The sequence below is a fragment of the Nilaparvata lugens genome, unplaced genomic scaffold (genome assembly GCF_014356525.2).
Source record: "Nilaparvata lugens isolate BPH unplaced genomic scaffold, ASM1435652v1 scaffold1468, whole genome shotgun sequence".
Lineage (NCBI taxonomy): Eukaryota > Metazoa > Arthropoda > Insecta > Hemiptera > Delphacidae > Nilaparvata > Nilaparvata lugens.
Window position 1 is genome coordinate 83120 of NW_024090251.1, and position 13183 is coordinate 96302.

Sequence of the window (13183 nt, forward strand, 5' to 3'; positions counted from 1 at the left end):
ATATTCATGAAGTGTTTGGCCACGTCTGAATATTTTTTGGCTACTGCGCCATAAACCAATGGATAGCAAGTCAAATCACTATCCATTGAATTTTTGACATAGTAGTTTGTGAACGAGTGGGTATCGCGATTAATGGTGGTCAAGTCTTCCGAAAGTAATTTTAATGCGTGGCCCGTTTGAGATGGCGCCAGCACCCATTTACACGACTGATCTAGCTCACTAGATAATTTTTTGAGTGATACTAGATCGAAGCTGGCCGGGTAGATGATGTCTTTGTCATTGTTTGTCGTCAAGTCCTCGTCCACCACGGCCTCGCTGCTGAATTGATACCTTCGGCACCTCAATCCGGATTTGGCATTGCAGCCTACATTGGGAAATGTAAGCGGCATCGCGTCCTTTTTGAACTCCCTCAGGTTTCGATTCAGCTTTGTTGTTGTTTCTTTTGTTGGCTTCATGAATTTCATGCTGCAATCTTTTGGACTGCAGCCCTCCTCAGAAGCCAACAACACAACTGCTGATCTTATGGGCAAGGCTCGTGGTTGTCTTGTCAATCTTCTTTTTGATGATGACGGTCCTGTGCTTTCGTCATCAGTCTCATCTCCTGTAGAGTTGTCCGAAGATGAAGAAGATGAAGACGAAGAAGAACTGTCAGAGTAGTTTTCATTCTCTTCATCTTCGGGCACTACAGGTTTGTCGAGATAAGACTTTGGTGAATTCAGCTCCATCAAAGTCTCCTCGAAGACAGAGCCGACTGAGATGATGGTTCTATGAAGAGAGTTGGCGTCCTTGGACGACTGGGCTTGCAGCTCTGGTAGGAGGAACTCATGTTTGATCTACAACACACACACAAAAAATAACAAACTATTAGCTCCGAGTACGCACTGGTATCATTTTTTATAAAAAAAAAATAGCTATTTCCTAATAAAGATCCGTTTCACTGGGCTATTCTCCCATGTAGAACTGAATTGTAAACTCACACAGCATGTTTGTTTCATATCAATGAAATATTTTTTTTGAAAAATATTATTTCTAATATAGAAAATAAATTTTCCTCATCAAAATAAGATATTTTAACTTCAATCTCGAATTTTGAAGAATTAGTGTGGAATTAGTTGTAGCTTCAGAAACAGGAATTAAATAGAATAGAATTTAGATATTTTTTGGAAAGCAAATGATATTAATATGATCTTACTAGTATTTTTTTGAAGTTTTTTAAATTATTCTTTCGAAATTTAAAACTGGAAACGACGAAAGATGGTTATTGCATTATTGCATACATAGTCGGCTGATGATTAAAATACTATCTATCAATATCATTATTCTAGTAAGCTTATTTTCTCATTTTATTTTCATGAAAACTCAATTCAATCGAACATGAAACTGGTGAAAAGCTGGGTATTCAAAAGGTGGATCTATTGAGTTTGAAAACATAAAACGAAAATCTCTTAAAAATCTACTCAGCTCTAAAATTACGTTTACACCAAAGTTGAAAATAAATAATAATATATATATTTCCACAAGAAAAGAACAAGATAAACAACTTGAGCAAGTGTAAGAAAATAACCAACTACTATAATGATAATGAAGTATAACACACACACACACACATAAAGGAATTCGAGCAATATTAGAGTAATAAATAAAAAATATAATCAATAAGTTGAATAAAATCCCGTCCACATGATGCTGTATTCCATTTAGAGCGCAACGCAAGGAACAAAACAGAGACTCTATAGTAGGTATAGGTTAATCGCCATCAACTCCAGTTGATGCATCAACTCAGGAGTATACTATCAAATCGGTATTTCACCAGTACTTTGTTGAAAGTATAGTGATTTCTTACCTATAATTTTAATATAATGTGATTTCAGAAAGATTGAAAAACACAAACTATGTGATTGAAAAAAAAAGAACTAAACTAAAATTGTGTAACTTTGTGTTGCTAATGAAACCAAAAAAAAAAGGCTATAAAGCAAAATCTAATTGTCTTTATTTATTATTTGTCAAACCAGCTATTCAGTGAATGGAAGTAGTTATAGTAGTAGGTGAGTAGAAGGCGGTAAAGAGAGACAGAGTGTATGTGTGTGTGTGAGTGTGCGTATTTTATATAAAGTGAGATCATATTAGTTTAATTACATGATGATTATGGTGAAGGAAAATCATCCAGGCCGTGCACGTGCTAGTTCTGGTGGTCGTTGTGCGTTGGGGTCACGATTGAATAGTATATCCCAATCGGGAAAGCCTTCGCGTGTTATAGGGATATGATCGGGTATTATCCACTCTCTTCGGGGTGGTGACACAAAATGAAACCACGGCAGTTCGTCTCCGTAATCTTGCACGGCTGCGTATCTGTCATATGCGGAAGGTCGTGGAAACACCCGTGGACGTGTGCGTACAAAACCAGTCCTGATGGGAAGGCCAGTAGCATGGCTGAGTGGAACCACACGTTGAACTGCAACCATATATTCTCCCCATTCATTCAGATATCGGTTCTTCCAAGTGATTTTATTATCTTTGGCAATTTGTTCTCTCATTTCACTGTTGTTCATTTTTTTTTCTGAAAAACAATGCATGTGAAGAATGCATCAAAATGACCATATGATAATAAAAGAAGGCTATAAAACCAAAAGTTGATGGATCAACTGAGTTGATGGCGATTAACCTACGAATAATCTACAAAATTCTAATCAAAATTAACAAATGTTAATAATGTAATCCTCTCATAGATTCTATTAGATTGAACGGAACTTGACCAACACACATATGTTCATGAGATAAGCTAATTTCAATCTAATAGAATCCAATAACTTTGGTGCAAACGCAGTTTTTCAGTTTTACTCTTCAACTATTGACTGACTGGCTCAATTCTCCACCTATAATGAGAAAATTCGTTACGTATCCTGATTAGAAAATGTACGTACCTGATTTGGAAAATAGCAAGCCACTACATGAGAGAATAGCTTGATGAATTCTTCATGTTCAACTCAAAAAACGGGGAACCTAATCACTTCTATAGGACTGTACGAAATACTAGGTATAATACGAGTAATGAAATGTAAAAGTAAAATTAATACAGAATGATAGAAGCGGCTATAAACTCTACTCTCTACTCTACTCTACTCTTAGCATAAACAGTAGTATATATCAAATCAAATCAAATCAAATCAAATCCTTCATATCGAAATTCCCATAAGTTCTTATGTAGAGTGTTGAATTTGACAGCATGCTGTCAGAGTCTACACAAGCGAATTTATAAAATAAATTATTGTATCCTTAAAAAATAAATAAATTATTAGAAAACAAAAATATAAATTGTAACTACTATTGTAGTATTCTTGTATTTAATATTTGTTTTTGAAGAGTACTAAGTATAATTCCATTTCAGAAATACAAGAAAGTAGCCCTGAATTCAAACATTTGAAAAGAATAAATAAGTTTACAACAACGGACTATGTGTGTTTCTTCGAATGAGAAAAAACGTGTGGTTTGAATTTTATTCCATGCACTGAGCTAAATGGAGCAGACCACATCATCAATACTATAAGATATAATATATTATATTATTATTATTAAATATAATCTTATATTTTTATAGAATTTTCACAACAGTCGCACCTCAACTGAAGATGGCTGGTTGCTGGCAAGCATAGCTAAATTTAAGCCAATTTCAAATGGCGACCCGGGAAATTGAGTTTTCATCGAAAATTCCAAAACACGAAAAATTCTCAACCAAAACTGTAAGATCGCTGTAGAAGAAACTGAACACCAAATCTGTGCTCAGTACTTGGATAATTACACGATTCAACAAATGAACGTTGCTTGCATCACAGAATGAAAGTCGTTATTTAGGAAACTGACAGAATGAAAGTGAAAAGACTAACCCGTCTCAAGGAAGGAGAAAGCTCAACGAATCAGGCAGTCGAAAAATGTCGATCATTTTATTAGCGTTACTAGATAAGTACAATTATTCTAAATCGATTGATATAATTTCAAATGAATTTCAAATGTATGTTGATTTGGAATTTTATTCATGAATCGAGTTCAAAAATAGCTATTCACGGAAGCAGATATGTAGAACATAATTTGAATACAGTACTCGTAGTTATTAATTCTCTATGATTCAAATAAAAACTCCTCAATAACTTTTCAATAATAATTAAATGATCAACTATTGAAGAAAAATCTCTTCAATTTTTGCCCACTAACTTATAGCAAATCATACTGTGAATATTTATCTTAGTTCAATATACTTACATTAGCATTTGGACTCCTTTTCATTTCCAATTATTAAAGAAGACACTGTTGTCGAATAAATTATTCAAATAGCAACGCAATGGGTAATGTCGTGTTTTGTTCATGCAGTCGAAATAGGAACCATTTGGAGGAAATAGAGTTGAGCAAACTTTCTCTAACGAAAAAAAATAGACCAGTTGTTGCACAAAAATCCAAATGAATTCTACCTCAAGAAAAATTATATCGTCTAATTGAACCAATGCAAATTGAAAACGTTCAATATTCGATTTTTGTGAAACCGTTTGTTGGATTGGAATGTTTGTGTTGGACAAACTGAGAGTTTTTGTTTCAAAAACAGACATCTGTGTGTGTGTGTTTTAAATATTTAGAAATTCAAGTTTATTGTATGTAGGCTAATACATGATATCATGGAAGTGGGCTCATATAACTTCTGAAATAATTTTGTGCAGTAAAACAGATATCATGCAAGTGGTGGTGGTGGCTCATATGACTTCTAAAGTAATAATAAGAAATATTTCTACTCTATTATGTGCAGCAGTACAACAATCAGATATAGTACTACAATTTTGCTTGTAGTGGAAAATTTCTGTACTGACAGATGTCCGTTCTTGATACTAGTATAGATGTTAGTATTGTAACTATAACTTTATTCAATTACCTTAAAAATTACCAGCGCTATAATTTGGATCATCTTCGCTATGTGCTGTGCCGCCGCCGCCTCCTCCTCCTCCTCCTCCTCCTCTATGTTTTAGCAGCTGATTGTTTCCTTGAGACACGCGCTCGTGGTCTAACCGTTTCAAAGCAGTCAGCGTGTTCTTGCCGGCTCTGAGTCCCATCTCTTCTAATACGCACACTTTCGCTAAATGGCCTTCATTGTACCTATTTATCGCTTCAGACATGCCAAAATTCAATGTGTTCATTTGAACGAATGTTTTTTTGGGTACAATCGTCCAAACAACACTGTTGAAACTCTCGTTTGAATTTTGGGTTTTTCCTGCCGTACATTTTTTTAAAAGTTCCGTACGTGACAGGTCTTTGAAAATAAATTCAATATCACTCATTACAGTTTCTGGAATATGAAAGTGGGATTTGTGGCTATAGACTGAACCAGTGTTGAGAGCCTGTTTATATTTACACCAATCATCTAAACATAAATCATGTTTAGGGCTCTCATCACTGGAGGCTAAATGATTGTAGGTAGCCCAAATCGCATTTTCCATACTTTTCACGCTATTCGAATTATTTCGAATAGCATAGCCATAGAATTTTTGTATGGTTTGTATAGCTTTATCGGTCAGCCTACCTTTACCACCTATCGATGGCTTCTGCGATTTCAATTTCCTCAGTCTATAGCCCATCCGTTTCTGTACGTGACCGACACATTCCAATTTCTTAATTGAAACGTCCGGCCCGTACGGCTCCTCCGCGCAAACCGCCTGAAAAGCTTTTGAGTCGCCGTCGCCTAAATACTCCAAATATCTCACGTCATATAAACGTTGAGACCTTTTGAAAATATCAGAGCCCCAGAAACTTCCATCCCACCACTACTCCCTGAATAATTGGCCGTGCATTTGTCGCTGTGGACTTGTTCACAATTCTTAATCTGTCTATTTAAATCACAGGCTGTACAAGAAATGTCTATTCTAAAAGCTAACCCTATTAAATGAGTTTTTTTAAACACTAAACTTTCATTACAACTCCTACAGCTAGCTATCTCACTGAGTCCAATGAACAAATTATCTAAATTCACTACATTATATTCAAAATCCTTATTATCTACTAATCGTTTTTCGTATTCGAGCAACTTAATTTTAACACTAGATCGAGAAACCGACGGAGGAGGCGGCGGAGGAGGATCCAATGGAGCAGGTCGCGCAAGAGGTACTGACCGTTTTTTGGCAAAACCATGTCGCATTTTTTTGAAAACCGGACCGCACCGAGGCATGGTTGAATTCAAACTAAACTAAATTCAAACAAACTAACTCTTGAGAAGCGCGCAAAGTAGTTGAACGGACGAACGAAGCGACCTCTATTGGAATTCTGTCGAACCGACTTGCAATCAACTACGTCAAAGTTACCGAGGGTGACAACAGAGTGTGCTGACCGTTGAAAACTTTAACTGCGTTTTTCTCGAAATGTAATAATTTTCAACTTTAGGTACTAGTTTCTCAGTTTCTATTGAGAATATTTGTCCGATTTTTTCAACAATATACGGCTACTTGATGTCATCTTTCTTTCTACTGTCGTGTTTTTTTTAAAACAATCTTTATAGTGGCGGTATAGTGGCTGAAACACCAGCCGGGATGCATAAATTTGCAGCGTACTTCTATAAAATCTGTATCAAATACAAAATTTGCTATAAAATTATCAAAACCACCCAAATGTTTAGAAAAATCCTGAGCTTTGAAATGAGAACAATTCCAATTGTATGGGAAGCTTGGTTAGTGAGAAACGTGAACCTAAATGATAAATATTTTAGCATGCTTTAGCATAGGACAGTGACTTTAGTGGCTAGTTCCCTTAAGGTCTTTGAGTGGTGCATGCTCACTTGCACTACGTCACAGAATAAGTACAGAATGGAAACTTGTAACTGGAATGGACTAGCAACACAACGAAAGTGAGGCAGCTGGTAAGATAGGCAACCCGCATTGCTGTGGGATTCGTCATTTTGTAACACATTGGCTCTTATGGAAAAATACATTGCACAGTTTCAATATTATTTTATTTCTATATTGTATGTCTTATTCCATGGAAGCGTTATTTTTCCTTCATTAACCAGTTCATTGTTAACTTTTTGAGAGCAAAAATAATGAAATACCGGTAGGTTGAATATGAATAAAGAAAAGATTTTTTCATTTATGACTGCAGTAGTTTTAGTATTGTCAACTTTTCACAAGCAAGGGAATACTTGGGCCAGATTTCAGAGAAGCGTATCATTTATTATTTTATTTATTTAACAAGGACAAATATAAACTGTCATGAAATGATTGGAATGAAAAACAGGCTCGTATTCCTTATTATTCCAATCCCGAATTTTGTTTGTACACAGTCCAAAGGAGGGCTGTGTTTAATCGAAACTATTAAACACAGTCTTTTGTTTATTTTGATAGGATATACTATTGTTTTTTGGATTATATGATCTATTGTTATTGTCAAAGGAAAGATTTATGATTTATTGTTTAAGGAAATATCTTAATTTAATAATTTTTTTGTTATTTCTATTAAAACTAGTCACTAGGACTAACCATTAATTTTGCTCTGTTATTTCTTATCCTAAATTAATTTTTATTGCTAAAGTCTTCCAGTGAAGCCTACAGTTCCAATCTATAATTTCACTACTTTAAATTATTTCACTACACTTTTATTCAATATACTTTAATCACTTCACTAGCACTACACCAACTCGAAGGGCTTTGTTCTCTTCAACCTCCTAGTGAGTTCAGTGTTGTCTAGAAGTTGGATGACTTCGGTGTTGTTGTGTTGATGAAGACGTGACTCATGATGGGCTGCCAATCATCTTATCTCACAGGTCACATATGGGATGTGCAGATCTCGGTGCAAATCGCTGTTCCTTATGTACCAGGCGCATTCACCATGTTCCGCAGTACTTTGTTTTGGAATGTTTTGAATCTGACTGATGTTAGATGTTCTAGAGCAGCCCCAAAGCTGAATTCTATACATCCAGACAGGTTTTAGAATTTGTTTGTAAATCAATAACTTTTTGTCCAATGAGTTGTGATTGACGGCCAACAGCCAATAGATTTTACTGTATTTGAGTCCTAGCTCACTCCTTTTCATCTTGATATGCTCTTTCCATTTCAACTTGGCGTCAAGAGTCATTCCAAGTATTTTGCTGTGTTGCTGTGTGGTACTACATACCATTCAGATTTATTCGAATCGGTCATTGATAATTTTTTTTGTGAAGTTGATATGAATAGACTTCATCTCATTTAATCGAATTCTCCATTTTTCGGTCCAGTCACTGAATCTGTTGCTAGCAATCTGTAGTTTTGTGGCTGCTTCTTGTACTGTTTCCCCTTCTGCCAGTATTGCAGTATCATCAGCAAAAGTAGCTATTGTCACTGCATCCAATTCAGGAAGATCGCCTGTGTACAGCACATAAGAACTGGTCCAAGAACACTACCCTGTGGAACTCCAGCCCTTATTTCCTTCAATTTGGAGACGTCGTCACCTTGTTTTACTCTGAATAATCTGTTGTTGATGTATGATTTTAAAAGTTTTACAAATTGAGTGGGGAGAATTTTATGAAGTTTAATGATCAGTCCTTCATGCCACACTTTGTCAAATGCCTGTGCCACATCAAGGAAGATTGCTGAACATATCGATTTTTTCTCTAATGACTTCTCTATTACATTGGTGATTCTATGTACTTGGTCCAGGGTTGAGTGCTTCTGCCTGAAACCAAATTGATGGGCTGGTATCAGATTCCTGCTACTTATGATGGGAGTCAATATCTTCATTAGCAATTTCTCAAAAAGCTTTGAAATTACAGGTAGAAGAGATATTGGGCGGTATGATTTTGCTTCTTGAGGACATTTCCCAGGCTTTTGCAACATAATGACTTCTGCCACCTTCCAAATTGTAGGAAATGCTGTAAACGGAGTGACGCATTGAATAAGTATGTTAGCATGAAATACCTTTTCTTGGAAGTTTCTTTAAGATTTCATCTGTAATCAGATCAAACCCAGGTGCTTTTTTGGTATTCAGATTATATTTTATTTCATCTTGAACCTCATTTATAGAAACTGGATCAATCTCTGTATCTAAATCATCTATTATATCTTCTTCAGGATCAATCTCAGATTGAATGTTGTTTGGCTGGAAGATTTCTTCTAGATGATTAGCAAATAAATCTGCCTTTTCTCTGTTATTTCTTGCCCAAGTACCATCTGGTTTTCTAATTGGAGGGGATTGTAATATTGGCCGCTTAATTCTTTTCGTTGCTTTCCATAATGCATAATCTGTACTGGCATCAGCTGTCAATTTTGAAGGTAGTTATTAATGGATTCCTCAGTTAGTTTCCTTATCTCTCTTCTCAATTGTTGTGTTTTGTTATTCAAGATATTTTTGTCAGCAGGATCACGAGTTTGTTGCCATCTTCTTCTTGCCCTTCATTTTTCTAAAACAAGTTGTCGAATCTCCAGAGGGTAATTGCATCCTTTTGTTTTCCTGGTATATTGTCTGGTGTTTTTCCAGGCTGATTTCTGGATTTGCCACATGAAACTTTCTGCGGCTTCATCTAGCTGCTCAGTTGTTCTAAGTGGAATATTCAAATTGATTTCATTCTCCAAATCCACTTTAAAAGCTTCCCAGTCTGTTGTTCTGTTGACTAACATTGGTCTGCCTTCTTTCTTTATTATTCGTTCACTAAGTGTGAGAATTACAGCTGAATGATCAGAATCCAGGTCAAAGCTCTCTTCAATGTCGATAAAATTACTGGATATTCTCTTTGTTATGAAGAAATCTAGAAGATCTGGAGTTTTATTCAAATCTGTTGGCCAATACATAGGTGTCCCTGTTGAATGGAATTCGCAGCCCAGCTCCTGGATAGCCTCTCTGAGTTCTTTTCCTTTGGTAGTCGTGAGTCTTGTACCCCAATCCTTATGCTTGGCATTAAAATCTCCACCCATTATGAATCTATCTCCAAGCTGATGAAGAATATTTGTATAATCATTTTTCTTTAAATTGTAACGTGGTGAAAAAACATTGGAAGTCTGATAATGTGTTCTTTTCCATCTTTCTTCACTTTTTTCATTTTGTTGACAGCACTGATTATTTGAAAGCCTCTGCTTAGAAGATCGTTCTTTATATCCTCTGGATCGCATGATGGATGAAGCTCTTTAGCCATGACACGAATTGGACGAGTTTGTTTATTCTCGTACGTGTGCCATTCATATTTAGCTTCATTCAACATCTTAGTTAAATCTCTGTATTCTTGTTCAGTTTCAACATTCAATTTTAGCTGGTTGTTGTTCATCATGTTGGCACTGAAATTGAGATTTTTCGATTTCAATGCCTCTTTAATTTTCGAATACTCTTGTATATTGCTTAATATGACTGGTGGTGGCTTGTTTCTCTTTTCTGTCGGTTTCATACTTGTAGAATCAGTTGCAGGCCTTATTTTTTCTGGTGAGTCACGGATTTTTCTCTTCTTTTGTTTAGGGAGAATCCATGCAGTCTCTGATGCTACCATTTTCTCTTCTTCCTCCCAATTCGGTGGTGAATAACTTTTATTGCTACTTCTAGAAGATGCTGGTTGCATTGTATGTGAAGCTGAAGATTGAAGATTCTGTTTGGTTGTAGATGCTGATGAAAATATCTCTTTCAGCTGATTAATCTCCAACCGTGCTCTCTCCAACTCCTTTTCCAGTTTATGCATTCTTTCTCTCTCTTCACTCTGTTGGAAAGTGACTTCTTTCCATGCATTGTACAAAAACTGCTCCGTTGCAGTTTTTAGTTGGTTCGTTTTTAGAAACGATTCTGGGGAAGTGTTGACGTTTCAAGTCATTGACACTGGTTCAACGCTCCTAGCCGGTGTTAGTTGACTCATAGTTGCGTCGTCCTCTGTTTCCTCCTCCTCTTCAAACTCTGGCACGAGGAAAGTTGGCAATCTTTTGGGAGTCGACATTCCTCACATTCTTTACATTCCTTAGCCGGACTAGATGATAATCCAGCACTGAACTGATTTTTCGGCGCAGGGCACTGAACTCGCGCACAACAATTAAAACACTGAACTCAGCACTTTAACTATTACATACACTATTTCAACTACTCTCACTAAAAAAAAACTACGTCTGCTTGCTACGACTGCTCAATCGATACTAATTTAATAATATAGGCCTACTTACAGCAGGCTATAAATGTAGAATTATGTAGGTGTGCATTGGTGTAATTTCAAATCATGTAAGAGTGGGAGTTTCAGAAATGAAGCAAATAATGAAGAAACATTTTATTATATTATATGACTATGATAAGCAAACAGTAAAATATGCTACATAATTACCAGAGTAAAATGAACAATTTGAAATTGAAAGGTTTCAAAAATAAATTACAATTCAGCTGATAACAATATCATATTTTTCACAATAAAAGTAGGTAAATAAAATGAATTATGTTGACTCATGATGTTTATTAACACAGGATTATTAAATATATAATAATAGCAATGCACTAGGTATTCTGATAACATTTCAAATCATGTAAGTGTGGGAATTTCAGAAATGGTGCAAAGAAATCTATGAAGAAACATTTATATTAATTGTATTATAATTATGACCATATGATAAGCAAACAGTAAAATATGCTAAATAATTATTATAATATTGTAAATTGAACGATTATTTATTTGAAATGGAAATGTTTCAAAATTAATCACAATTCAGCTGATAGCAATATCATATTTTTCAAAATAAAAGTAGGCTACTAAAATAAAGTAGGTACCTAAAATAAATTATTTCATCTCATGATGATAACACAGAAATTATTAATCATTTGTATTTATTCTTTTTTGAATAAGGATTCATTTGTTCTTCACTATGTTTTTTTATTTTAGATGCTAATAAAGTAGGCCTAAATTTTCAATTAGCATAGAAACTATCACAGTATACTAGGAATAAAACCAATTTGTTGTTTTACTTTTGGTCAAATAAACTGATCAATATAGAAAAAAGTATTGAAAATGCATGTAAAACAAAAAGGTTTCTTCAAATTAATTAATAGACTAAAAATGTTTGACTTACCTGTGAAATGGTATTTCATTTCTTTAATATGCTCATTCTTGCATCCAAATGCAACACAATACATCACCATTTTTCGGTCATATTTTTATTCAATTCTACACATTTTACAACAATACATCACAATATTCAAGAGAAAAGGTTGTGATCTAATACTGATAGCCCCAATACTCATTCAAATCCATTTTTCAACTTTAAAAATGAAAAATCGTACTCTAGAGTTGCAACAACCTGCTTAAATGTATGAGTATGAGAGAGAAGGGAATCCCACACGGTATGCCTGTCTCACTCACTCCACCTTACACACTTTTAGCTGTAGCTGAGCATTGGACAGCAGCCAGTTCCAGTTAGTATGGAAAAAGTCGGTTTATTGCAAAAAGTCACTAAGTAGCATCTGTGTCATCCTGAGATAATCACTTTTCAAACTTTCAACTCATATGAAAAATCAGCTTCATGAGGCATTTCAAGATACTATTGCTATTTGGATTCATAAAACAATATTATTGAAGATAAACCATGAATCAGAGAAGTAAATTTATTTTGAATCACTAAAAAAGGACCTAAATGAATCTGAGTCACACTTAATGACTTATTGCACTAAAAATTTGTTACATTTCAACCAGTACGGTAACCCTACTATGCATTGCATTTGGAGCTGAACATTAATTATTTTCTGATCATTCTATTAATAAATTGTATGTTTAATAAATAAGGTTTAATAAATTCTATGCCAATGCAAGTCAAACAAGTTATATTTTATTTTTTCAATACATGATATTTTTTTCAAATCAAGTGGTGGGAAGCACCAAGATGATTGTGTAAGAGCCTTACAGTCAACAAGAAAGACCAACAGAAGATCAGGAAGTGATGAATTAATTCAGTCTTCTTCTTCTGTTTCTTCGTTGAATAATTCCGGTTCACTCACGTCATTACTGCATGGCAAATTCCTGAACCAATCATTCAATCTCTTGGAATGATCCCTTTGTTGCATAATGTTATAAGATTTTTTTTTCTATTTGCTAATCGGTAACAGGCTTTTATAGCATTTCTGGATCGTAGACTTGCCTGGCCGTCCTCTACCAAACACTTTCAGTGTTCGATATGGCTCATCAAAGCCATACCGAAATTTCATTTGTCCTGGGAATGCTTTTTCATATTTCATCGATTTTATT

The 13183-nt window shown here is 35.0% G+C and overlaps 1 protein-coding gene across 1 annotated transcript; it reads right to left on the reverse strand.

Moving 5' to 3' along the window:
* Positions 1 to 734: 734 nt before the first annotated feature.
* On the reverse strand, positions 735 to 5772 carry LOC120355439. The gene is made up of 2 exons (XM_039443808.1): positions 4913 to 5772; positions 735 to 833 (listed from the first exon to the last, which is right to left on the reverse strand). The coding sequence occupies exon 1, from the start codon at positions 5610 to 5612 to the stop codon at positions 4914 to 4916; it is 699 nt and encodes a 232-aa protein (XP_039299742.1). The 5' UTR covers positions 5613 to 5772; the 3' UTR covers positions 735 to 833; position 4913.
* Between the last annotated feature and the right edge of the window lie 7411 nt (positions 5773 to 13183).

Coding starts and splice junctions, on each gene's coding strand:
- LOC120355439 (XM_039443808.1), bottom strand. CDS start 5,612: ATGGGCTATAGACTGAGGAAATTGAAATCGCAGAAGCCATCGATAGGT.